Source organism: Gorilla gorilla, chromosome 3 (genome assembly GCF_029281585.2).
Source record: "Gorilla gorilla gorilla isolate KB3781 chromosome 3, NHGRI_mGorGor1-v2.1_pri, whole genome shotgun sequence".
Lineage (NCBI taxonomy): Eukaryota > Metazoa > Chordata > Mammalia > Primates > Hominidae > Gorilla > Gorilla gorilla.
The window spans coordinates 71,217,876-71,244,584 of NC_073227.2; the positions used below are offsets into that span (position 1 = coordinate 71,217,876).

A 26,709-nucleotide genomic window follows, 5' to 3' on the forward strand; every position below is an offset into this window, starting at 1 on the left:
TGAATGGTATTGCCTAGGTTTTCTTCTAGGGTTTTTATGGTTTTAGTTCTGACATTTAAGTCTTTAATCCATCTTGAATTAATTTTTGTATAAGGTGTAAGGAAGGGATCCAGTTTCAGCTTTCTACATATGGCTAGCCAGTTTTCCCAGCACCATTTATTAAATAGGGAATCCTTTCCCCATTGCTTGTTTCTGTCAGGTTTGTTGAAGATCAGATGGTTGTAGATGTGTGGTATTATTTCTGAGGGCTCTGTTCTGTTCCATTGGTCTATATCTCTGTTTTGGTACCAGTACCATGCTGTTTTGGTTACTGTATCCTTGTAGTATAGTTTGAAGTCAGGTAGCGTGATGCCTCCAGCTTTGTTCTTTTGGCTTAGATTTGTCTTGGTAATTCAGGCTCTTTTTTGGTTCCATATGAACTTTAAAGTAGTTTTTTCCAATTCTGTGAAGAAAGTCATTGGTAGCTTGATGGGGATGGTATTGAATCTATAAATTACCTTGGGCAGTATGGCCATTTTCACGATATTGATTCTTCCTATCCATGAGCATGGAATGTTCTTCCATTTGTTTGTGTCCTCTTTTATTTCATTGAGCAATGGTTTGTAGTTCTTCTTGAAGAGGTCCTTCACATCCCTTGTAAGTTGGATTCCTAGGTATTTTATTCTCTTTGAAGCAATTGAACTTCCACAGTTATTAACCTTTGACAAATCTTCGTATAACTTGTTAAGACATGGAGTCCAAAATACTGTTGGTAATGTAACCAAATTTGGAGATCATGGAGAGTAATTTATGCAGTGTGCTTTGAGTATGAACAATGTATATTCTGTATGTACAAGCCCAGAAAAGTAGCTGGAGACAAGAAGTGCTTAAAGATTAAATTAAATTTGTCTTGGGTGAGGCTATTACAATGATTCCTCATTTAAGCTCATCTTGACATTATTTTCACCATCGTAACCCCAGTTCCTGGTTCAATGCCTAGCATATAGTAGGTGCTCAAAAACTGTTGAATGAATGAGCCTGCTTAGCAGTTTAGATCTCAGCAGCATGAAGAAGCCCATGCATCGTAGTATAACCAACCTTTGCAGAATGTTTCTTAATGTGTATCTGGTACTTACTATATCCAAGATCTTTACTAGCTGTGTTGGGGCCTACTCCAAGTGCCTTACATGCAGTAACTCCTTTAATTCTTGTAAGAACCCTATGAAGAAGGTACTATTATAATTTTTTTTTTGTTTCATAGATAAGTTACTTGTAAGTTGGTAAAGATCACACAGATCGTAAGTGGTAGATCTGGGAATAAAATCCAGAGTCTTTGCACTTAGCTACTACTCTGCTGTGGCATCTGAATAGCATCTATGGAACACTCAACACATTTGGGGCACTTTGCTAGGTGCCTTACTGTTGGGTTAACTCACAAAAGTCACTCTTTTGCAATGCCAGATAACGAGAGGGTGCTGCACATGGAACAGCCTTTCTTTTCTTTCTTTTTTTTTTTTTTTAACAGACTTTGCCATTTTTTTTGTGAACCTAAGGCACTTCTAAGTGCTGTGTGGGAGGGAATGTGGTAGACTGATTTCACTGAGACTCTGCCAAATTCTGGTCTTGCGGCCATCAAAGACGCATCATTTCCTCCAAGACTTCTAAAGGGGGCTATTACCACGGGCCTGCAGGTTCTGGTTTGCATTCAGAGGAGACACTATCTTCTTAAATGAGACATGGAAGAGGAAGTGTCATGAATTGTAAATAAGGCTGATAGGGAATTGTTTGGTGATGGGGATGGAGAAAAACTGCCCTCTCCAAACCAGGTTCCATCTCCCACCCCTTTATCCAACTTTGCCAGAGTCCATCCTATTTTATTTGCTGAGTTTACTAGCAGGAAGAGAGGAGTTTCTTTAAAGATTCTCTCCCCTCCCCAAATAAATACCTCCCAGATAAATATGAGTACATCTATACAGTAGAGCACTATGCCAACATTGAAAAGATGGAAAGATGGAGCTTTGTTCGCAGCCAGCTTGGGCAACATAGTGAGACCCTGCCTCTATATAAAAATAAATAAATAAATAAATAAAAGATGGCGCTTTAAAGGTTGATGTAGAACGAATCTCCAGTGTATATTATAAAGTGAAGGCTGGGCAGGGTGGCTCCTGCTTGTAATCCCAGCACTTTGGGAGACTGAGGCAGGAGGATGGACTGAGTCCAGGCATTGGAGACCAGCCTGGGCAACATAGTGAGACCTTGTCTCAAATAAATAAATAAAATTTAAAGGGAAAAAAGCCAAGGCTCAAATAGCATTTATACCAAGCAATTGTGGGAAGAGAAGGGTGACATATCTACATACTTGCGTTTAAGAATCTGCTTGGAAAAAAAAGGAAACATAAAAATGCCTCTGCCAAAAGAAAGTCTTTTCACTCTAAACCTTTTTGTGTTTTTCCAAAAATTTTTTTTGCCATATACATTCATTATATTTCAGCGTTAAAATATTTCACCTGTCAACTTGGAAAAGTAAAAGCGTGAATACAGTAAATATTTAAAAACAGATGAAGATAAGTAACAGGTTACATTAATTGTATACAATCAATCTAGTTTGAATTAGGTGTAGATATAATAATTCTGTGTGTTTATCTTGGTGAAGAATGGTCCTTTAGGTTGTCATTAAAAAGCACCTCTGGGAGGTAAAAGACATAGGCATCTGGAAGATTCATATTTAATGAAGTTAGGGGACATTTGATGTCACTCCCCAGGTGTGGGGCGATATGGACAGAAAACCAGAAGGAACGAATGTGCTCAGGAAGGAATTGGAGTTCCCCTCCAAACAGCTGCCACAAGAAGTCCACACACGTGGAGACAGTTGTGCAATTTGGTCACAGAGTGTCCTAGGTGCTTTTGCTTCATTGCTCCTCCACTGAAGCCCGCTGGCAGCTGGCCTCCTTCCCCTGGGCCTAAGGATATCTTGGCTGGAAGCTCTGCTCTGAAAAGGGGCATGGCCAAACTTTCACTAGGGCTCTTCGTTGGGGAGCACGATGGACAAAAGCCTTCTTGGGGCTAGGCAGGTCACTTCAAACTTGGAGCCGCCAAATATTTTGGGAAATAGCGGGAATGTTGGCGAATTGGGCAAGTGCGTTTTCTGATTAAGAGCAACCAGATGCAGCTTTTTAAACTACAATTATACTGGCCAAACAAAATACCCTTATACAAAAACCAAAACTACTGGCAGGAGTCGCTGCCAGCTTACGACCCGGCATACTTGGCTGAGTATCCGCTTCTCCCTTGTGGCTCCAAACTGCTGCAGATTCTCGGCCACTTCAGACGCGCGCGATGGCGAAGAGGGTCCTGCACTTTGACGCGCCTGGTGAGGGCGCGGTGCTCTTCGCTGCGCTCCTGGTGATGCTCCCCAAATTTCGGGGACCGGCAAGCGATGAAATCTTGGAGTTGCTCAGCGCCCGTTACCGAGTACTTTTTATTTACACCAGAAACAAAGTTGTTGCTCCGGGATGTTCTCTCCTGGGCGACTTGGGGCCCAGCGCAGCCCAGTTGTGTGGGGAAATGGGGAGATGTAAATGGGCTTGGGGAGCTGGAGATCCCCGCCGGGTACCCGGGTGAGGGGCGGGGCTGGCCGCACGGGAGAGCCCCTCCTCCGCCCCGGCCCCGCCCCGCATGGCCCCGCCTCCGCGCTCTAGAGTTTCGGCTCCAGCTCCCACCCTGCACTGAGTCCCGGGACCCCGGGAGAGCGGTCAGTGTGTGGTCGCTGCGTTTCCTCTGCCTGCGCCGGGCATCACTTGCGCGCCGCAGAAAGCCCGTCTGGCAGCCTGGATATCCTCTCCTACCGGCACCCGCAGACGCCCCTGCAGCCGCGGTCGGCGCCCGGGCTCCCTAGCCCTGTGCGCTCAACTGTCCTGCGCTGCGGGGTGCCGCGAGTTCCACCTCCGCGCCTCCTTCTCTAGACAGGCGCTGGGAGAAAGAACCGGCTCCCGAGTTCTGGGCATTTCGCCCGGCTCGAGGTGCAGGATGCAGAGCAAGGTGCTGCTGGCCGTCGCCCTGTGGCTCTGCGTGGAGACCCGGGCCGCCTCTGTGGGTAAGGAGCCCACTCTGGAGGAGGAAGGCAGACAGGTCGGGTGAGGGCGGAGAGGACCTGAAAGCCAGATCTAACTCGGAATCGTAGAGCTGGAGAGTTGGACGGGACTTGACACTTTGCGATCTTTCATTTACCAGTGGGGAAACTGAGGCTCAGAGACTGGCCCAAGATTACCCAGCGAGTCTGTGGTCGCCTGTGCTCTAGCCCAGTTCCTTTTCCAGGACTCTGGTTTGCGACAGGGACCTCGGCTGGAGCGTGTCCTGAGATGCCGACACACCCTCAGGCTCTTGGGAGACTGGGGTGGGAAGGCGCCTGGGGTTGGCAGGCAGGAGGTGCCTCCGCAGGCGAGAACAGGCGGTGAAAAGTTGTCTGGCTGCGCGCAACATCCTAGTCCGGGCCCGGGGAAGAAAACCTTGCAGGAATCTCAGGGGCGGTCTCCCGGATCGGACGGTACACTCGGTTCTGCCTCTTTGCGGGACCCGGCCCGTTGATGTCTTCATGCTCGAACACACTTGCACACCCACTGTGTGAAGTGGGGTCTGCAGAGAGAAACTTTTTTTCCTTCCTTGGTGCAGGACGCCGCTCTCCTTGCAGAGCGAAGAAGGGGGGGAATAGGGACTTGTCCTGGGGGCTTTGACAGCTTCCCCAAGGGTCTCCAAGTAACAGCCAACTGTCCTGCGTAAAGCATTGCACATCTTTCAAAGCGCTGTGGTCCTTGGTGTAAGCGCATAGTCAGAAGTTCAAGCTCCGAAAACCTTTCCTGTGGGCCTTGGTACCTAGCTTTAGTGCCATTCCTTCTTCTCCCTGCCGCCTAAAATTTCCGTCTCCTTCAATTAGGAACACACACGTTCTTCATGCAATAGCTGTCTGTCTTTTCTTCCTCACTTTCCTTTCTCTCCCCACCCCTTAGATAATATTTCTTTCCTGCAGCCAGTTTGCTGATATCCAGATTTCCACCGTTTGCAGGGTGAGAAAGGGGAAAGGGTCAGAGAAAGAAAAAAAAAAAAGTCGAATAATTCAGGGAAAAAAATTTCTTACTTCCTAAGACAAGAATCACATGTCTTAAAAGACACTCACACCCACATACAGTACCAGGATCATCTGTCCATGGTTACTGAATTTTCTTTATAATGACTTGGTTCAACGGGTCCAGTCCACCATGGACACTCATTTGTCCCTGACAAGCCCTCTCTCTCCCCCTTTCTGGGCAGAGAATGAAGGTCTGGAACATGTGGTTGCTCTGTATTCCACAAAGAAGTGAGTTGCTTTTAAGCCTGGGGTGTTTCCTAGTGCAGTAGTAACGGCAGGCCGGTCGCCCCGAATATAATGGTGAACTTGCCCTTTTGGAGTGCATTACTTGCTTAATTGGATTGGGCTGTAATTGGTGCCATCAAATTCTAGAGACAGAGGCACTGTTGTTTTTCCTTCCCGTCTTTGAGCTGGAAGGGTAACAGTGCACAAATTAATTAATATTGGTTATGGGATTTGAACATAGAAGGGCTTTTTATTGAGTAGTAGCATATGTACCTCTTACAGTTATTTCTTTAGAACTTTCTGAAGAGTCCAGCTCAAGCTTGCCAATGAAAACGAATGAAATTTAATGGAGCAAAAACAAAAAACAAAAAACTATGTTGGTCTACAAATATGAATTTGAAGTTATTGAGAGCCTTGTTGAATAGATTTTTGTTGTAAATGTGTCTCTAGAATAGTATGGCATTGTCTCAGCTTCCTATGAATGAAGGACATACCTTTTCTTTTTTAAAATATTTGTTACACAGGAAAGTGTGTCTAGAATGTGATCTGTGGCAATAAATTATGAGGGACCTTCAAGAGTTTCTGATTTTGGTAGCCGAGTGGGCACAGTTTATTGAGAGTCATTTGTACTGCCATTTGTTTTCTCACAAGAATGTGCCCAAATAATGGTTTTTTTCTCATTTGGATTGCAGTGTGAATTGTACATCATGTTTTCAGCATCTTTCTCAACCTAGTGTTCCCCAGTCAAGTTTGAAACCTGTGTTATCCAAATGAATTGTTTTCATTTTCCTTTTCTTAGACAAAGTGGGACTCCAGGTTTCATTTTGCTTTTAAACATTTTGGTTTTTTGTTTGCCTGTTTTGGGGGCAGTTATTTCTTTCATATTAAAAAGTACTGTGCAGGCTGGGTGCAGTGGCTCATTCCTGTAATCCCAGCACTTAGGGAAGCAGAGGCAGGAGGATTGCTTGAGTCCAGGAGTTCAAGATGTGCCTGGGCAACATAGCGAGACCCCATTCTCTATTTAAAACATAAATGTAACCCCCCTTCCACGCACAAAGTACTGTGCAAATTAATTAAACATGACCACCCAGACCAGCAACTGTCCAAGAGTGGCCCATAGACCATCTGTGGTAGGATAATTTGAAATGCTTGTTAAAATGCAGATTTGTAGACCTAGGGATATTCTGACACAGTCTAAAGTCTTAAGAACAAAACTGTTCTAAACATAAGTCAGTACCAATGCCAGTTAATTTCTGAGATATATTGATATAACTTAGTTTCCAGTTTTTTAAAAACCATATTATTGACTTAAAAACCATGATATTGACCAGTTATGTCAGTAACTTATTTTGCACATCTGTGTGGTGTGTGAGAACATGTGCAGTCACTTATTCATTTTGCCTGCATTTGTTCACATTGGGATCCTCAGATTCAATGCACTGGATGTTTGCACTGGGTATTTACTTATACTCTCTCTATTTATTCCGTCTCATACTTCGTCCTATTTGTTCATATTCTCTTATTTGCCCAGCAAGGTCAATGCCAGTTTAGGCCTAGGGAGTCATTTTTTCTTAGTTGATATGACTTAGAAAGCTTGGGTGCCTGCCCAACATCAATTACTTTTTTAAAGCTGGTATTTTCTAGGTCTTGATATTTATTAAGACCTTAGCATAGTGGACAATTTTTCTTTCTCTCATGCTTTTTCAACACCTCATAGCTCTTCACATTTAGTTGACAGAGAATTCAATTATCTTGCTGTAGAGTGACCCATGGTGAGGAATCTATGCCGTGGTACTTTTCTGGTTCTTATCCCTTATAGGTAAAGACAAGTTTCTTATGTCTGAAGCTTGATGTCAGGATGAGTTCAGGGCTTTGATGAATAAGTTCAGATCTCCCAATTGTAATTCATTAGCATTACACTTAAAAAAATGTATATACGTTTTTAAAAAAGGGTAATGCTAATGAATTACAATAGAGAGAAAAGTACATTAGTTAGCATGTATGTGTGAAATTGGGAAAATTTTTCACGAAAATATTCATATACTTTTTAAAAAAAGGGTAATGCTAATGAATTACAGTAGACAGAAAAGTATATTAATTTGCACATATGTGTAAAATTGGGAAAATTCCACACATACATAAAAGTATATTAATATGCATGTATGTGTGGAATTGGGGAATGTTTTCTCTTCCTCAGTTTCTCTCCCTTGCTTTTAATGTACAGTCTTTATGAGCCATTATTTCAGCTGTGGCAGTTTGGTTACCAGGGGAAGCGCACTAGAAAATTGATAAAGGAAAATGAGACAAGGTCATAGATTCTCTCACTCCCTTCAGGGTACGTAGATGAACTATATAAAAATCCGTCTAAGTGGGATTCGTTAATCAGCAATTTAGTCAAATGTGTACATCCTATGTTTTATAAGAAATGTCAGTGGGTCCTTTCCCAAGGGAGTGAAATCATCAGATGAAGGTTCATTTGGTTTCAATGTCCCGTATCCTTTTGTAAGACCTTGAAGTTGGCAATGCAGGAAAACAGGAACTCCACCCTAGCTCCATGAATTGCAGAACTGTTGTGTTGGTTTATGACCATCTGCCCATTCTTCCTGTTATGACACAGCTTGTGAACTTTTACTGAGAATGGTGAAAAGTAAATTCCCAGTTTTATACAATGAATTGCTGAAGAGGCCTTTTAAAGTATAGAGTATGCATTGTTTATGGAAGGTGTTTCCTATTAGGTCTAACTCAGTGGCAACTACATTCATTTATTTAATTTGTTTCTAGGTTTGCCTAGTGTTTCTCTTGATCTGCCCAGGCTCAGCATACAAAAAGACATACTTACAATTAAGGCTAATACAACTCTTCAAATTACTTGCAGGTAAGGATTCATTCTAGATCTAGATTTCTTGTGTTAAGTAACTGATTGTTTATTGAGTGGAAATAATTTCCAGTAGAGCAGAATTATAATAGAGCTTGTAGTAATTGTTCATAAGTGGTGAGGTTTCTAAGAACTGATGTAATAATGGAAAATGAGAAGAATTTTCTCTCAAAAATTCTGTACAATTTTGCTGGTGTTTTTATACTATTCTCTGCCAACATGCATACACACACACACACACACATGCACACAAACACACACACACACCCGCATTCCAATAACCAGTACAGCCACCTGGCGTATAGTAGACATACGCTCAATAAATATGAATGAATAAATGAAGTTGAGGGCATACATTTAAGGAATAGAGTTGAAAAAATTTGGGACTATATTTATTATGCTCGGTATGATTCTTGAACACTTATTATCCCTTTCCAAAAACTTTGCTTTATAAGAAATTTATTACTGTAATTACTTAGGCAGTAATATTTAATAGCAATTTAATATTTAGTGGGTAATATTACTGAGCGCATGATCTACATAAATAATGGACTTCGGGCTCTGCCTTGATATTCTGGAATGCATCTTTCCCCACTTGCTAGCAAGAAGTCATGCTATTGATTTTTGATAACTGGAGAAGTAGACTTCTTTGTCAAGAAGAAGAGGCCTTTAAATTTTGCCTTTCAACCCTTACCCCAGGATGAAAGATAGAAGACCCTTGGGTTTAACATAGTGATCACACATGAAAGGCATGGAGCCTTCTTAGGACCTGTGTGTTTTTGGTAGAGACTGTGACAAGTGGAGGTGATGTTACCCTCCTGGAAGAGTGCTGGGGGTCCACAAAGGACCTTGGGTAGCTTATTGCCGTTGCTTCATACTTGTTGAATACTAAGCATTAAACCGAATGACATACATCTATTTTAGACCGCAGTATAAAGAATACCCTAGCCCCTTACCAATACCCAGCCCTTGGGAAAAAACACAGTAGCAGGTGCTGTTTCTCTAGCTTTACTTGTTTAAGACACATTTCCCATTAGATTTTCCTTTTACCGACCCTTGATAACAAGGTTATTTGAAATCCCCAAGGATCCCATGCTCCCTTTTAAAAACTCTGCATAAACATTTCTTATGTTCTGAAAAAAACCATGGAGTGTGTTAAAAGTAACTTCATTGATTTAGCTGCAACTTCCTGGAAATTTTAAGTTCTTTGAATGAAGGGCCAATAATGTTACATTCTTCTTGATGTTGACTATCTTCTTATCTTCTTTGGGGCCTTGTAGAGAAATGCTGCAGTACAAGCCATCTATGTTTTAATGCGAGGTCCTTACAAGGTCCTGAGGGACTCTTACTTGCACCTCCTTCCTTCCTAACCTCACTTCTTACTCCCCTTTGCTCACTCTTACCTGGCTGCTCTGGTTTCCTGGCTGTTCCCTTAATACTCCAGATATGCACCTGCTCCAGGGCCTTTCCATGTGCTGTTTTTGCTCCTGTAATACTGCTCTTCATGATGTTCCTATGGCTAGCTTTATCAAGACCACCTCCTGCAAAATTCTTTACCCTTTTCTTTGCATCTTCTATATTTTTCTCCATAGTACTAAACACTATCTTTTATACAATAAACTTTACTTACTTTTTAATTGTCTGTTTTCTCCAGTTAGACTGAGGTTCCATAAAGGCATTGATTTTTGTCTGATTTGTTCACTGCTCTTTCTCTAGTCCTTAACAAGTTTGGCACATAGTAGATGCTTAATAGATATTTGTTGAAAGAAAGAATGCATTAATTAATGGAAAACTCAGGAATCTTTATAAGTGACTTCTGAAGCTGAGTTTATAACTTTTCATCATATGTCAATCTGACTTGTTGGTAGAAGACTTTGTTGTTTTTTTTTTTTTTTTGAGGCAGGGTTGCCCTCTTGCCCAGGCTGAAGTGCAGTGGTGTGATTTTGGCTCACTGCAACCTCCACCTCCCGGGTTCAAGCAATTCTCATGCCTCAGCCTCCTGAGTAGCTGGGATTACAGGCATGCGCCACCACACCTGGCTCATTTTTGTATTTTTAGTAGAGACAGGGTTTTACCATGTTGCCCAGCCTGGTCTCGAACTCCTGGCCTCAGGTGATCCACCCGCCTCGGCCTCCCAAAGTGCTGGGATTACAGGCATGAGCCACCATGCCTGGCCTGTAGAAGACTGACTGTGTCTGTTGAAGAGTTTATTTAAGTTTCAAAACCAAATTTTCTCTTTTCTTAGAAATAGCCTCACAGTCTGGCACTTCATATTAATACCTCCATGAAATTAATTTTTCAGGGGACAGAGGGACTTGGACTGGCTTTGGCCCAGTAATCAGAGTGGCAGTGAGCAAAGGGTGGAGGTGACTGAGTGCAGCGATGGCCTCTTCTGTAAGACACTCACAATTCCAAAAGTGATCGGAAATGACACTGGAGCCTACAAGTGCTTCTACCGGGAAACTGACTTGGCCTCGGTCATTTATGTCTATGTTCAAGGTAAGTGGTGAAATAAAGTTCATTTCCCACGTCTCTTTACCAGTTATAAAAGACAATAGGCTCAAAGAAGAATTGAGTACAACAAAGGGCTTGCTCTAAAGGCTGTTTGCCAAGAGGAATACACAAAATTCTTCTCTCCTGAGGCTTTCTCTGAGAAATAAGACTCATTGATTCTGGAGCTTGGGCCATGTTACCTCTTTTTTGCCCAGTTAGTTTGGGTCTGATCTTTGTTTCCAAGGTAAATCTGTGTTCACTGTTGGCCATTGAGACTTACAAAAAGTCTTCTTATGTTTGAGAAGAAAACCTAAAATTCTTGAAATTGAGGAAGATTTGGGGGTGAATTATGGAGAAATTTCTGTGGAGAGATAAGTTATCTACAGCAGAGTAGGAGATTTTCCCAAGAATGCACAGCAAAGCATTTTTTGCCAAGGGCTCTGGAGTTTTTTTGCACATAGGAACCTTTTTTTCTTACTAGTACTTCATAAAAAACAATTCCCATACTCATGTGCAAATAAAGACATTGCTTCAGACTCTTTTCAGGACAATGTTTCTTTCCTTTGCTTGTTTGGTCTGAGATCTTGGATGATATGCTGTATCTTTCTAGGATGTGCAGTTTGGGATTGATATTATGAAGGCTGACTTGACATCCATATAGTATAAAATAAATGTCACACATATTCTGCATTTATAATGAGTTATGCATTCTTTTGTGTTTCAAAAATCTTACACTATCTTATCTTTTCTGTGAAAACCTAACTTAACTAATGAGATCTCTATGATATAAATTTAAGGAATGTAAGGGCTGCATCATAGTTTGGTTGGATGTACCAAATATTTTTCTTTTCAGTGAAGATAAACAGACATTTTATGTATTTACGTATATGCCTTTTTACATCCCGGAGTATTTGAGACAGGTGAAGATGACTTAGACTTTTTTCCCAGAAGCAGCTTTTACAGGGCAAGAATTTCATCAGCTTTGGGAAACACACTTGCATATCTCTGCTTACATTTCAGTAGTGTAATATGGTCAGTGCAATGAAAAAGTGGAGACCACATCAAAATAACCTATGCCACTGGATTCACAATGTTTGAGAAATATCTTTGCCCAGAGTAAGCACTGTCAAAGATAGAATTCTGTGCCCTCCTCCTTCCCTCCACAAGATTTGAAAGAGACAGGGCTCACATCTTGGAGAATTTCTGGCTCCTTTTGACCTGGCAGTCTTGAGAGATGCAGCTCGGTCAGAAGATTGCAAGGATTTCCTGCTTTCAGCCTGTCTAGAAATACTACAAGATGAACCTCCCCCATATCTCATTATTTACTTCTTCCTAAGTCAGGAAACTTGGAGACATGTGAAAATTCATTTCATGAGTTTCAGTAAATATTTTATTTTGAGAGGCTGGGTGGTGGTTTGGGTTTCTTTTGTTTATTTCCTTTTTTTGAGATACCGAAATAGAATTGATTTACTAAATAGGTTTAGTCTTACGTCAAAGGGTTAATTTAGCTTCCAAAGGCTTGCTCTGTAAGCAAGTTATGTAATATTTCATAACATGTGGATGAAAGGTAGGCAATATTAAGAAGTGGCAATCCCTAGCACTGTTTATTGGTACACTGCCTGTCTTTGGATATACCATTAAATTCTGCTTCCTGTCTAAGCCTAAAGTTCTAGGAGTTGGGCTGTCCAAGATTTTGGCCATGAAGTTAAACAATGGGAAAGGAAACACTGAAGTATTCTCTATGGATAGGTGTTTAATGTCCCCTCTGGTCCCCACCTTACTTCCCTAGTCTTCTGACCCCATTCTCTTCAGCAATGGATGGAGCCAGGAAGTGAGCCCTGGCCTCGTAAGATAATGGCTATGGCATGTGGTGGGCTAGATTGGCTGCTTTTCTGTGCTTTCCAGCTGGGAAGGAAATAAAACTTCTGCTGTTGCAGGGAATTAGCTGCCTTTGTCCCCTGTGGTTTAATTAACTCTTTCTTCACTTTGACTGACTATTATGAAGCACTCTGAAAATGCTTGATCAGATGTGTTGGGCATAGCAATGTGAAATGTTTCTGAGATTTCAAGCATGACTCCACACCACATCATCTCTATCTCTGGGGAATGGACTAGGTTTCCAGCAGCATGTTAACATTGTATGAGTAATGTTTGAATGGCCTTGAAATCTTTTTTTTTGAGACGGAGTTTCGCTCTTGTTGCCCAGGCTAAAGTGCAGTGGTGCTATCTCAGCTCACTGCAATTTCTGCCCCCCTGGTTCAAACGATTCTCCTGCCTCAGCCTCTGAAATAGCTGGGACTACAGGCGCGTGCCATCATGCCTGGCTAATTTTTTGTATTTTTCGTAGAGATGGGGTTTTGCCATGTTGGCCAGGCTGGTCTCAAACTCCTGACCTCAAGTGATCCACCTGCCTCAGCCTCCCAGATTGCTGGGATTACAGGCGTGAGCCACAGAACCCAGTCAGAATCTCTTCAGTTTTCTTCTCAGTCTTTGGAGTGGTGACTTTTCAAATGTTTGTCATTGAAGATATCAATGACTGCTAAATGTTAAACTAAATGCAAAAACAATTAAACATGGTTTTAGAAAGAATCATATCCCTAGTCTTCAGAATCTTAAAATGCTCACATGAATGGTCCTCTTGAATAACCAAATTCAAAAATGTTAGCTGTTTCCTGTTAATCTAAAGATCCTTTGGGATCCATTCATTTATTTTCATGAAATTTACATTATTTACCTAAAGAGAGAGCACATGAGTATTTTAAACATTAGTAAAACTTGTCGGTAAGGTGTATAGATTTAACTTTAAATTTTAAAGTAAATATTATCCTTCATTTTGAAAAAATTATAATGATTAATCTTTTAAAATGTGAAATCTATAAAAATATATTCTACTTGTCAATAAACCTTGTGAAAGGAGTCAATCTCAATTGGGAGTTTTTTTTCAAAATTTTTATACACACAGATATATACACATGCATGTGCGTGCACACACACACACACACACATACACACACACCCTCCTGTAGCACAGATATCTATCAGCAGAATAATCTGTGGATGCCTTTGGTTGTGTGAGGTGTCACTTCCAGTCATTCACTTGTCTGGTTAGAGTTTAGGAACCTGAAAAATGACCAACTTTTCTAGTAAATACTATTAACTCATTAATAAAACTAAATTTTCTTCTAGATTACAGATCTCCATTTATTGCTTCTGTTAGTGACCAACATGGAGTCGTGTACATTACTGAGAACAAAAACAAAACTGTGGTGATTCCATGTCTCGGGTCCATTTCAAATCTCAACGTGTCACTTTGTGCAGTAAGTTGCATCTCCTCCAATCGTCTCTTAAGTTTTTATAATTTTAAGCTAATATTAAGATGGGTAACCTGTTTATAATATTCACAATGAGTTTTAAGGATCCTTTAGGAAGGGTCAAATGCAATGAATAAAACTAATTAGTATTCTTAAAAATAAGATGAATTCTTCAGTGATCATTGTACATGGCTCTCATTTTTGGTACTGGATTAAATATTTGATATGTCTTTTTATTACCCAGAGATACCCAGAAAAGAGATTTGTTCCTGATGGTAACAGAATTTCCTGGGACAGCAAGAAGGGCTTTACTATTCCCAGCTACATGATCAGCTATGCTGGCATGGTCTTCTGTGAAGCAAAAATTAATGATGAAAGTTACCAGTCTATTATGTACATAGTTGTCGTTGTAGGTAAGAGGAAATTACCTTTCCATATCATTAATAACATATCCTTGTATTAAGATCTTGGAGATAACAACATAGAGTGAAGAAGGATATTGAAAAGTATAGGAACTCAGGATATAGTGTTGGGCAAATCATCTGCTCTTCTCTACCAAATAAACCCGTGTGCAATTGAGGTTGTCTCTTTTCTTGCCAAGATTAAGGAAGAAAAAGAAAACTTTTTAAAAAAAGGATGAAAGTGAATGGTATTACTCGAGCACATTTTATGAAGAATTCAATGTTCAGAGCATTGCTTGCTATCAATTATTTCAATTATGACTATTTTATGGAAACTTCAGCAATTTGCTAAAGCTGGCCCTACTGGCCTAGGGCTACTGACCACTGAAAGTTTACTACTTTTCTATCCACTGGGTTACAACATCTTTGAGATCTGCGAAGGTAGTGCTTTGTAAACCTCTGTTGGCCATTTTCCTGGGAGCTACCAAGTATTGGTGAGGCCTGCAGGGAAAAACAATGTGGCATGTTTTAAAGTTGCATTACTTTAAAAAATAAATCTGTGCAAAGTTATAGGCTTAGTTGCTCTCTCATGTTCTGTTTTTTCAATTTACTTGCTCTAGGGTATAGGATTTATGACGTGGTTCTGAGTCCGTCTCATGGAATTGAACTATCTGTTGGAGAAAAGCTTGTCTTAAATTGTACAGCAAGAACTGAACTAAATGTGGGGATTGACTTCAACTGGGAATACCCTTCTTCGAAGGTAAGGCTAATGATTCAAAGCCAGACCTCCAAATACTTAGATAATAAGCCCCAATGAAGTTTGCTTGAGAGATAGGGGCCTCTTTGGCCAGATAAAATGTAAGAGCCTTAAACACACACACATACACACCCACTCACACACACATACACACACACACAATTTAAGGGAATTGCAGAACAGATAGCACCCACCAAAAGGTGAAATACCAGGAATTTTGTCCTATTCTGCAATAGCCAGGCTATGAATATTAGTTTTCTCTAGGTGATTCCATCTTTCCACATTATGTCATTTCTCTGTTCTCCAAAGTTTTTGATCTGCATTCCTTTTAAGGGAATTTCTCTTTAAGAGGTGGCATGAGATACACTGCTCCTTAAACAGTGGTCACATTTACTTGTGTTTCTGCAGTTTATATCCATCTCACTTTCACCATGTGAGGTTTTAAAAATCCTAATTCAGTTGGTTCCATTTATTTCTCCTGAAACAAAATATATTTGTTGTCTGCATGAGGTCAAAAGTTCTGGTGTCCCTGTTTTTAGCATTAAATAATGTTTACCAAAGGCCAGATTTAATTCTGTGTGTTACTAGAAGTTATTGGGTAATGTTATATGCTGTGCTTTGGAAGTTCAGTCAACTGTTTTTTCAGCATCAGCATAAGAAACTTGTAAACCGAGACCTAAAAACCCAGGCTGGGAGTGAGATGAAGAAATTTTTGAGCACCTTAACTATAGATGGTGTAACCCGGAGTGACCAAGGATTGTACACCTGTGCAGCGTCCAGTGGGCTGATGACCAAGAAGAACAGCACATTTGTCAGGGTCCACGGTAAGCTATGGTCTTGGAAATTATTCTGTGCCTTGACAAGTGAGATAATTTAAATAAATTTAGGTCACTTAGTGATTCCTATTTTGTTCATTCAGAAGATAGTTTCTAGTTTTTCTTGTTAGGGAGGCCACATGATCTAGAGGTCAAGAGCATAGCTTTGTAGTCAGGAACTTGGGTTCAAACCTCAACTTTAAAGATGAGATGTGCTGATATACAGTAAGAGTTCATTTAGTATTACTTATTATAGTTATTGCTGCTGTTACGATTGTTACTATGATAAATAGTATTAGCTAAGGTAGTTTTTAAATTTTCATTTTATTGCAAGGCTGAGAGGCCTACTTGAATAAGCATGAGCTTTGCAAACTGGGGAAACATTTAGCAATATACAGTTGACCTGTGAACAACTCAGGGATTGGGGGAACTCAGGGGAGTTCCCCTAACTTTCCCTCCTCTGCAGTCAAAAATCCATGTATAGGCCGGGCGTGGTGGCTCACGCCTGTAATCCCAACACTTTGGGAGTCTGAGGTGGGTGGATCACCTGAGATCAGGAGTTCGAAACCAGCCTGGTCAACATGGTGGAACCCCATCTCTACTAAAAATCCAAAAAATTAGCCTGGTGTGGTGGTGGGAGCTTGTAATCCCAGCTACTCAGGAGGCTGAGGCAGGAGAATTGCTTGAACCCAGGAGGTGGAGGTTGCAGTGAGCCGAGATCGTGCCATTGTACCCCAGCCTGGGCAACAAGAGTGAAACTCCTTCTCAAAAAAAAAAAAAAAAATCAAGGTATAACTTCTGACTTCCACAAAATGTAACTAATGGCCTACTGTTGACTGGAAGCCCTACTGATAACATAAACAGTCAATTAACACATATTTTATATGTTATATGTATTATATACTGTATTCTTCCAATAAAGCTAGAGAAAAGAAAATGTTATTAAGAAAACTGTAAGGAAGAGAAAATATATTTACTATTCATTAAGTGTAAGTGGATCATCATAAAGGTCTTCATCCTTGTCTTCACGTTGAGTAGGCTGAGGAAAAGGGGGAAGAGGAGGGGGTGGTTTTGCTGTCTCAGGGGTGGCAGAGGTGGAAGAAAATCTGCTTATAAGTGGACTCATGTAGTTCAAATTTGTGTTATTTAAGGGTCAACTGTAATTGAACTGGAATTAAATTGAACTGGCCTTGAGAAAATCACCTTAATTTTTTGTTTATTCTCTTTCATTTACATAAATGTCTGAGTTTACATGGTAATTTGTGTGGCATCCTACTTATAAGCCTTGGAAAGGATTTTGGAGTTTATATTATGAGAATGCATCAATACAGTGAAATTTTAAAAATACCTTAGATAATGCCATTTATTAGAGTTGTAATCATAAAAGTGGCAACAACTATAACAAGTATGATTTAGTGAGCACTTACTTTATTAGCTCATCTCATCTTTGAAGCTGAGATTGGAACTCAAGTTCCTGACTACAAAGCTATGCTCTTGACCTCTAGGTCATGTGGCATCCCTAGCAAGAACTTGAAAATTTCTTCTGAATGAACAAAATAGAAATCACTAAGTGTCCTAAATTTATTTAAATTATTTCACTTGCCAAGATGCACTTGTCAAAATACACAGAGAGAGATGTGCTCTGGCTTATGTTTTTATAGAATTACTTTTGTTCTCCAGAATACTTCAGGGAAATAGGGGCAGAAATAAGGAGGTCAGTTGGGAGGCTAATTGCAGTTATCCAAGTGAGAGTTGAGGGGTGGCTTAGACAAGGGTGGTTGAGGTGGAGGTAGTGAGAAGTGATCTGCTTCTGGATATATTTTGAAGGTAGAGTCAACAGGGTCCGCTGATCAATTCACTGGTTGTGGAGTATAAGAGAAAAAGAGTGGAAGATGACTTGAGCGTTAGCATGAGCAACTGAGTAAATGATGGTGTTATTTACTGAGATGGCAAAGATCGAGAAGGCAGTGAGATTTAGGGAAACAGTGTTAGATATGTTTATCTGGAGATGCCTGTTAAACATCCAAGTGGAGATATTTGATATATCAACCCGGAACCCAGAGGAGTCAGGGCAGAAGATAACACATTTAGGAGGTACGTGAATGATACTTTAAACCTGAGGCTAGAGGAAGGTGTAAATAAAGAGGAGGTCTGAGGACTGAGTCCTGGGGCCTCGTGGTGGAAGAGGTGTGTGGAGGCTGTCATGGGAGCAGAGGAGAAGGAGCACCCAAGCATCCCTGGGGGACTTAGAGAAAGCTGCACAGAGGAGCAAGTGTTTGAGTTGAGACTTGAGCAATCACTAGGCTTGTGGGAGTGCACTAGCGGGGAGAGAAAAGCAAATGCAAACACAGGAGATGTGGGAGAAACATGGGAGGTGTGGGAGAAGCTGAAAAGTGACCCACTGAAAGGCAGTACAGGAAATCTTGGAACTGCAGCTACTCAGACCCTCAAGGTCTTTGACATTTCACTTGAAATGAAAAACTAAATCAAATGACCATTTACAGTAAGTTGACCTTTTTTTTTTTTTTTTTTATTTTCTTCCAGAAAAACCTTTTGTTGCTTTTGGAAGTGGCATGGAATCTCTGGTGGAAGCCACGGTGGGGGAGCGTGTCAGAATCCCTGTGAAGTACCTTGGTTACCCACCCCCAGAAATAAAATGGTAACTACTGGAAATAAATGCAAAGCATCATTTCATGTGAGAGCAAATCCTTTGACTATACTAATTCCTGAGAATTCTTTTTCATAGGTATAAAAATGGAATACCCCTTGAGTCCAATCACACAATTAAAGCGGGGCATATACTGACGATTATGGAAGTGAGTGAAAGAGACACAGGAAATTACACTGTCATCCTTACCAATCCCATTTCAAAGGAGAAGCAGAGCCATGTGGTCTCTCTGGTTGTGTATGGTGAGTCCATTCAATTTTCCTCTCTGCCCAAGATTTACTATGATACATTGTCTTCCAAATCAGCCAAACCACCATTCCTCTGCCTTCTGCTGCTTCACTCATACCATGGCTGGGCCTGTGTACAAAAGTCATCTGGCGTGGTGAAGCTGAAGTGAAACGTAGGACCGTGTGCTCTGGCCATGTTTGTTTAAGAGGCCGTGTAAATGAGCTTTGTGGTGGTCAAATGCAAGATTAAAGTAGTGATACCCTCGATAGCTAAATGTTGTGAAATAAGAATGCCCACAGGGACAGTTGTCAAGCTAAGTTATACTACCATGTTCCCCTCTCATGGAATTGCCCACCTGGTACACAGATGTGTAAGACCCTTCTCCTTAGATTTTGTGCAAATCTTCTAGTTTGATATTGTAGTTGATGTATCAGAGATGTACAGGCACATTCCAACTCTGAAGGCTTTTGAAGTTGACGCTGTTGGTTTGGTTGGGAGCTTTTCTTTTTTCCTTTTTGACAGGAGTTCAGGATCTGATTTTGAGTCTAAAGGAAAGATAGTAAGTTTTTGATGTAAAGATAATTTGAACTTTGTTTTCTGAAACTGAAATGTACAAATAAGTGTTTGGAATGGAGTGGGGAGAAGGGTGCCATGGTCAAGTGAGTGTGAGAGGTGCTAAGGTGACATGTAGATGTGTAACAGGTTTCTTTATAGCAGGACTTCTCAGAACCTTTTATATGCTAATGTATATTGGTATTCTCCAGGAGGAGAGACATAGAGTATTCAAGGTTTAACAAACCTATTTGACCAGAGCACCTTTTTTCCCCTGAGCAAATTCATTAATCTCTCACTCCAAACAGTTTGAGAAATGCTTCTCTGTTGTAATTCTTTGTTCCCCCTTCTGGTACGGCATATTAAAACTTCAGGATATTTTCCCATGACATTAAGGTGCTTCCCTACGTGTCCTGATACTCTTCTGTAGGCCGCTGAAATTGGCTTTATTATTTTTTTTCAGGGAATATTTTAAAGATAGGCTGGGTGCCGTGGTTTGCATCTGTAATCCCAGCACTTTGGGAGGCCGAGGCGGATGGATCACCTGAGGTCAGGAGTTCGAGACCAGCCTGGCCAACATGATGAAAACCCGTCTCTACTAAAAATATAAAAATTAGCCAGGCATGGTGGTGGGCACCTGTAATCCCAGCTTCTTGGGAGGCTGAGGCAGGAGAATCACTTGAACCCAGGAGGTGGAGGTTGCAGTGAGCCGAGATCGCACCATTGTACTCCAGCCTGGGTGACAAGAGCAAAACTCCGTCTCAAAAAAAAAAAGTTAACAGGTTCCAAAAAGGTTGTTTAGAAGCAGCATAGGTGTAGGGGACTGGGGAGAGGAGAAACTGGAAAGTGTATAAGTAGGATGGGAGGAGGAAATGAACAGGAAATAAAAACAAAACACGGACAGCAATTAGCCCATTTCATGAGTTCATGAAGCCACTAAATATTTTATTCACTTTAGCAAATTCTCTGCTATATGAAATAAACATAAAAAAGAAGTCAAGTCTTCAAAGCATAATCTGAGGCTTTAGGTTGACAGTAATAAGGAAATAGTTTTGACTTTGGAGTCAAAAAAGAAAGGAAAAAGGGAGAGAAGAAAGAAGGAAGTGAGAGAAGGGAGAAGGAAGAAAGGGGAAGAGGGAAAGGGAGTGGAGAGGGAGGGAGGGAGGAAAAGGGAGAGAGAATGAAAAACTCAGATGATGGTGGCAGGAATGCATTCTCTAAAGATTTACACCTCCCTTTAACATGAGGTGGTTTATGTGTTTGGGTTCAGAAGTCAGAGTGTCTAGGTTTGTTCCAGGTTTTGCCGTTCGTTAACTGAGTGACCTTGGGCGAGTCATTTTTTTCTATGTTTCATTTTTTCTCACGTATAAAGCTGTGGACAGTAATAGTGGTTGTGAGGATTAAGTGAATGAATTCATGCAAAGCACTTCAAACAATGCTTGGCACATAATAAATGTATTTACTGTGCTATTTCAGCTATTTTCTGTAGCCTTCCCCTGATCTCCTGAACTTGAGAGGACAGAGAGAACTATCTCTGTAATACAGATGAAAGGCACAGGATTTCAACACTTCCATAAAGTCATTCAGTTTGTTAGTTTATTATTATTATTAGCTTATTGTCATTTTTATTTTATTTTGTTATTTTATTCCTTTTTTTTTTGGTAGAGATGGGGTCTCACCATGTGGCCCAGGCTGGTCTTGATCTCCTGGGCTTAAGCGATCCACCTACCTTGGCCTCCCAAAATACTGAGATTACAGGCATAAGCCCCCATGCCTGGCTAGTTGTTATTTTTATGAGTATCACTAGAACTCAGGTCTCTTGTTTCCACATCTAGGTGTTCTTCGAAAAAGAAAGTGGAAGCAAAATCATATGCTTAAAGAAAGTCAGCTTTAGTTGCTAAAATCCTCTATTTCCCATTCTTCAAAGCTGACTGACAATTCAAAAGTTGTTTTTCCTATCTTCAGTCCCACCCCAGATTGGTGAGAAATCTCTAATCTCTCCTGTGGATTCCTACCAGTACGGCACCACTCAAACGCTTACGTGTACGGTCTATGCCATTCCTCCCCCACATCACATCCACTGGTATTGGCAGTTGGAGGAAGAGTGCCCCAACGAGCCCAGGTGAGTAAGGCCACATGGTCTTTGCTTTCCTGCCATCTTGCATTTCTTACAGCTGAGCTGTGATATGACTGCATCCTAAATGGAGAAGCCTAAACCAAAAAAAGTTTTCTCTCAAGAGGTAGCCTGAATCTCCATCCATCTTTCTCTGTGTCTTACATTTTAGGGGATGTCTTTGCTTGGAGTATCCTCCTTTGGGATTAGCTAAGCTCAGCCTTGTTAGGTTAGCCGTGAGGTACACTTCTCCAAACACAGGCTATTTGCTCAGTTTGCTAATTGCCAGTCTTTGGTTTTTCTCCCGATACCAATCGGCTGGTGAATACCACATCCCTCCTTCTTGTGTGTGGAAAGATCCATCTCTCAGAGGAAATGCTGATAGATGAGAGGCAGTGATAGACCCAGCCCCAGTCCTCAGGGTCTCAGGCCCAGCTCATCATGCGCTGACACAAGTCCAGACATCCTTAGGGAAAAACACAACAACAGCAGCCAACCCACCACCACCCTAAGCAGTCCACTTCCTGTTGTTGTTTTTGAAATGGCCACTATGAGCTTCTTCCTCAGCTGCTGATCATTTCCTTCACAGAGACCATGGTCCCAGAGAAATTACTTTAAGGAGCCCAGCGGCTTCTAAGTTTCCTTGCCTTCCTTTGAACTAAATTAACTTGAATTGTCTTGTCGATCCAATTTATGAATGAAGGTTTGTTCCCAGAATAGCTGCTTCCCTCCTGTATCCTGAATGAATCTACCTAGAACCTTTTCCTTCATTGTCAATGCCTATTTTTAATTGGCGCCAAGTCTTGTACCATGGTAGGCTGCGTTGGAAGTTATTTCTAAGAACAGAATAACCAAAGTCTGAATCTTTTCCTTACTCTTGACTCTAATTAAAGAAAAATTAAATCATAATATGCGCTGTTATCTCTTTCTTATAGCCAAGCTGTCTCAGTGACAAACCCATACCCTTGTGAAGAATGGAGAAGTGTGGAGGACTTCCAGGGAGGAAATAAAATTGAAGTTAATAAAAATCAATTTGCTCTAATTGAAGGAAAAAACAAAGTGAGTTTGAAGTTTTAAAATTTGAAAATCTCTCTTTAATGGAAGGATGGTACAATAATATGTGAGGCATATTGGAGATTAATAATCAAATAGTCTGGATGATTAAATAGTAGCATATTAAGTCACTTTGAAAATACCATTGACTTTTAGCAGTACCATGAACTTATTAATAGCTTATCAGAGAAAAATAAAAACATCTATGACATTAAATCTATGCATCTGTGTAGGGTGATTCTGATTTTATAAACATGAGAATGAAAAAATGTGTATCATATCATATTAAAACACATCATTAGTTTCATGGCTTCCAAAGCCCTTTTTATATAATGTGTGAGCTCCACAGCAGCATAATTATACAAATTGAGTAAATATCCCAAACCTAAAAACCCCAAATCCAAAATGCTCCAGATTCTGAACCTTTTTGAGTGCCGACATGATGCTCAAAGGAAACGCTCGTTGGAGCATTTTGGATTTTCAGATTAGGGATGCTCAACTGGTAAGTATACAATGCAAATATTCCAAAATCCAAAAAAAAATTCAAAATCCAAACCACTTTTGGTCCCAAGCGTTTTGAGTAAGGGATACTCAACCTGCAATTGCATAAATTTGAGAGTGTCCAACCACTGCAGAAGTGGGAATGGCATAGGCAGGTTGGAGTGATTGTGGAGACTGCTGGACTGAGTGCTTGTGCACAAACAGCTGCGTTGTTTATGGCCTGGGATTTGTTTTTTCCCTGCACAGACTGTAAGTACCCTTGTTATCCAAGCGGCAAATGTGTCAGCTTTGTACAAATGTGAAGCGGTCAACAAAGTCGGGAGAGGAGAGAGGGTGATCTCCTTCCACGTGACCAGTAAGTACTCTTCTCTGGAGGTTTGGGTTGGATCACTCACACAGTGGGTTCTAAGCTGTGTAATTCCCTGTTGTTTTTGCCATTCATGTGAGTGGCATGGCATTTAGGAAAGAGGACTTGGATTGATCATTGATGCTTTCATTCATAAATTAAAACTTCTCAGGTATCTCCTGGGCTTATGTGAAGTCAGTGCGTCTAACTTCACTGGAGAGAGAATGGTTTCACAGATGCTTTAAACCACAAGCTCTGTGTGGTATTTACATCTCAGTCTTCAGAGTCTCGCACAGTGCATGGCTTATTGAGCTTCAGTACATATTGGTGGGCTTGCTGTGGAACAGTTGATGAGGGTGGGCTTTATGGAGGCAATCAGAATGACATAGGAGCAGTGCCCTCCCAATGCTGCTGATTTTGCCTGTGCATCTTAGTTTTATGGATAAGCTTTAGCTGATTGTGCTGAATGGAATATTATAGCCAGGGCTAATTCATTGGCATAAATGTAGCTTTCATATCATTGAGTGTTAGTGTTAATGAAGACCTAATTTTAAAATTCTGTTAGGATTAGAGATTTAGATTCGGATTTTTAAAATATTAAACATTGCGTAGAGCTCATAGTGGAGATGTGGTAAATATCTGAGGAATTCATTTACATTTTCAAGTAATGTGTTTTGGCCAAATAAGATATTTTGGGACCTGAATTGTCTAGTTTGTTTGTCAAGTTGTAGTACATCACCTGGAACTGATAGAGCTTCATTTCTTTTGGTACTTTGTAGTAGTCTGAAAGCAGCAAGATGATAGTGAGCTGTACCAAGTTAAATCACCATTCAATAACTATGGCCTCTTCATTTTAGGGGGTCCTGAAATTACTTTGCAACCTGACATGCAGCCCACTGAGCAGGAGAGTGTGTCTTTGTGGTGCACTGCAGACAGATCTACGTTTGAGAACCTCACATGGTACAAGCTTGGCCCACAGCCTCTGCCAATCCATGTGGGAGAGTTGCCCACACCTGTTTGCAAGAACTTGGATACTCTTTGGAAATTGAATGCCACCATGTTCTCTAATAGCACAAATGACATTTTGATCATGGAGCTTAAGAATGCATCCTTGCAGGACCAAGGAGACTATGTCTGCCTTGCTCAAGACAGGAAGACCAAGAAAAGACATTGCGTGGTCAGGCAGCTCACAGTCCTAGGTAGGGAGACAATTCTGGATCATTGTGCAGAGGCAGTTGGAATGCCTTAAATGTAGTGCAATTCAGGTGCTCTGCAAAGATTACTGTCCTCTAGGAGATTATGTTGTAAACTGATGCACACTTCTTCACTGAAAGTGCTTGAGGAAGAAAGAAGCTAATAATAATGAAATGATATATCGAAAAGAGAAAATAACAAAACCTGATGATGGAGTAATTCACTAGTATATGCAAGGGATATTAGCTTGAACCAGGGAAACTTCTGCCTTATCTTGGGCATCCATTTATTTAAATAGACAAATATTTGTGGAATGCCTGCTATGAGCTAGGAGAGTGTCAGAAATTCACAGTGGTAAACATGAAGGAAAGAGGAGAACATAGGCAACCACTGGGAAATCACAGCACAGTGAGGTCTCTGTGTCCATGAGAACAGGAATTGTTCTCTGTTTTGCTCCCTGCTGTAGCTCTAGTCATAGAGCATAGCAGCATATACTAACTGCTCAATAAGGCACCTGCTGCATGAAGAGTGGGATGATGGGCTGAGTTTAAGACCTAGAAAACTCCATGGGAAGGAAGCTACATTCACTGTCTGTACCTGTGGGTCATCCCACATGATCCAGCATAGCCCAAGGTCAATGGGACGATCACTTCAGTGAGCAGATAGCTCTGTAAATTCCTCCATAGAGGCACTGTCTACCCCGTGTCTAACCGCATGCCTTGTGCAAAAGCTGGGTAGCCATGGCTTTGTCTGTGGGAAAATCAGGCAAATTTGGGGAGCATCTCTTTGTGCCACTTCTCTCCATTTTCTCCTCTTGTGGTGTCCCTTTCCAATTCCTAGGATATATGTGCCCTCTGTTTTTTTTTTACTGTTAGGAAGGAAATTGCCCAGGTCAATTCATCTATACCACAGTTTTAGAGGGTAACGTCTTCATCAGAGGCCTTGGCGTATTTGAAGAGGCACCTTCTGACAGACACTAGCATAAAGTTCGCTAGTTTTAAGACTCAGATGTCATAATAAAAGATACTTTGGGGTCAAGTCATCCCCAGCATCCTTCAAGTCACACCACATAGATCACATGGATTTTCTGTTGGCTTGTCTGGCTTCAAGGTTATGGCAGAATTGAGAAAGAGATGTGAAGTAGGCTCCTGGCCTAGCTGTGCCCAGAAAGTATGTGCTCGCAGTTAGCTGCTTTGCTTCCCTAAGGAGTCCTAACTTGTTTTCCTAAAACCTATTCTTAGAAATAGGCTAGAATCCAGTACATTTGCTTAGACTTCAATGTAGTACGCTATTGAGGTAATCTCATTTTGCTAAGTGTTGACGTGGATTTTTTCAGCATGATTCCTTTTGATGTTCAGTTGGTTGGGACAAGATATTTCCACAGAACTTTGATGATCTGAAGAAAGAATAAATCTAAAGTGTTCTTGTACACTTAAACAAATACTCATGGGCTTAATTTTCTTTAAATCCAAGACTTCCCTTAGGGTATTGTTTTGTTTGTGTTTTAGTGGAAATAGCACTGAACTGGTCTTTTAGCCTCACCAGATTCTGTAAACAGTTCAACTGTTTACTTAGTTGCAGGGACATGGACAAGTGGTTTCATGTCACTGAACATCATTTATTTCATCTGTGAGATAACGCTAACAGTCCTATTCTGCTCATTACATAAGATCAATAGTGAGGAACACAAATTGTATAAACAAGTTTTATAAGAATTGCCAAATAAATGTAAGGCATTATTGGTTGAATGATACTAACATTTGGCACTTCCAAGAGAAATTTGAAGGGATTCTAGGGTATTATTGACCAGAACCTTCATGGGAGGGAAGTTTTCACCTGGGGAGGCTGTGTCTGATTAGAGGAAAAATCCATAAAGGTGACCCTGAACCTTTCTTTTGTGATGGGATTACGAGCTAGTATCACTAATATGAATGTTAAAAGCCATTAACCTGTTTGCAGTGTCCTGACTGACTTGTTTCATTTAACTTTACCCAGTGACCAGTGTATTTTTCCAGAAGTTAATAAATCAACGAGTTCCTTTTTACTAAATTTAAACTGTTTAAAAGTTTGCTGATA

At 40.9% G+C, this 26,709-nt stretch overlaps 1 protein-coding gene across 2 annotated transcripts in view; it reads left to right on the plus strand.

Moving 5' to 3' along the window:
• The first annotated feature begins 3,696 nt into the window (after positions 1-3,696).
• Positions 3,697-26,709, plus strand: part of KDR (kinase insert domain receptor) — a 47,551-nt gene continuing 24,538 nt past the window's right edge. The window contains exons 1-13 of one of the 2 annotated variants that reach the window (XM_004038687.4): positions 3,697-4,072; positions 8,108-8,201; positions 10,504-10,700; positions 13,881-14,011; positions 14,250-14,418; positions 15,027-15,166; positions 15,810-15,987; positions 18,523-18,637; positions 18,725-18,888; positions 21,392-21,548; positions 22,475-22,598; positions 23,340-23,448; positions 24,297-24,638. In XM_004038687.4, coding sequence (XP_004038735.3) covers positions 4,006-4,072; positions 8,108-8,201; positions 10,504-10,700; positions 13,881-14,011; positions 14,250-14,418; positions 15,027-15,166; positions 15,810-15,987; positions 18,523-18,637; positions 18,725-18,888; positions 21,392-21,548; positions 22,475-22,598; positions 23,340-23,448; positions 24,297-24,638 — 1,987 coding nt within the window. In that variant the 5' untranslated portion in view covers positions 3,697-4,005. The remainder of the gene's footprint in view (positions 4,073-8,107; positions 8,202-10,503; positions 10,701-13,880; positions 14,012-14,249; positions 14,419-15,026; positions 15,167-15,809; positions 15,988-18,522; positions 18,638-18,724; positions 18,889-21,391; positions 21,549-22,474; positions 22,599-23,339; positions 23,449-24,296; positions 24,639-26,709) is intronic. The other variant, XM_055384206.2, reaches the window with a different exon arrangement.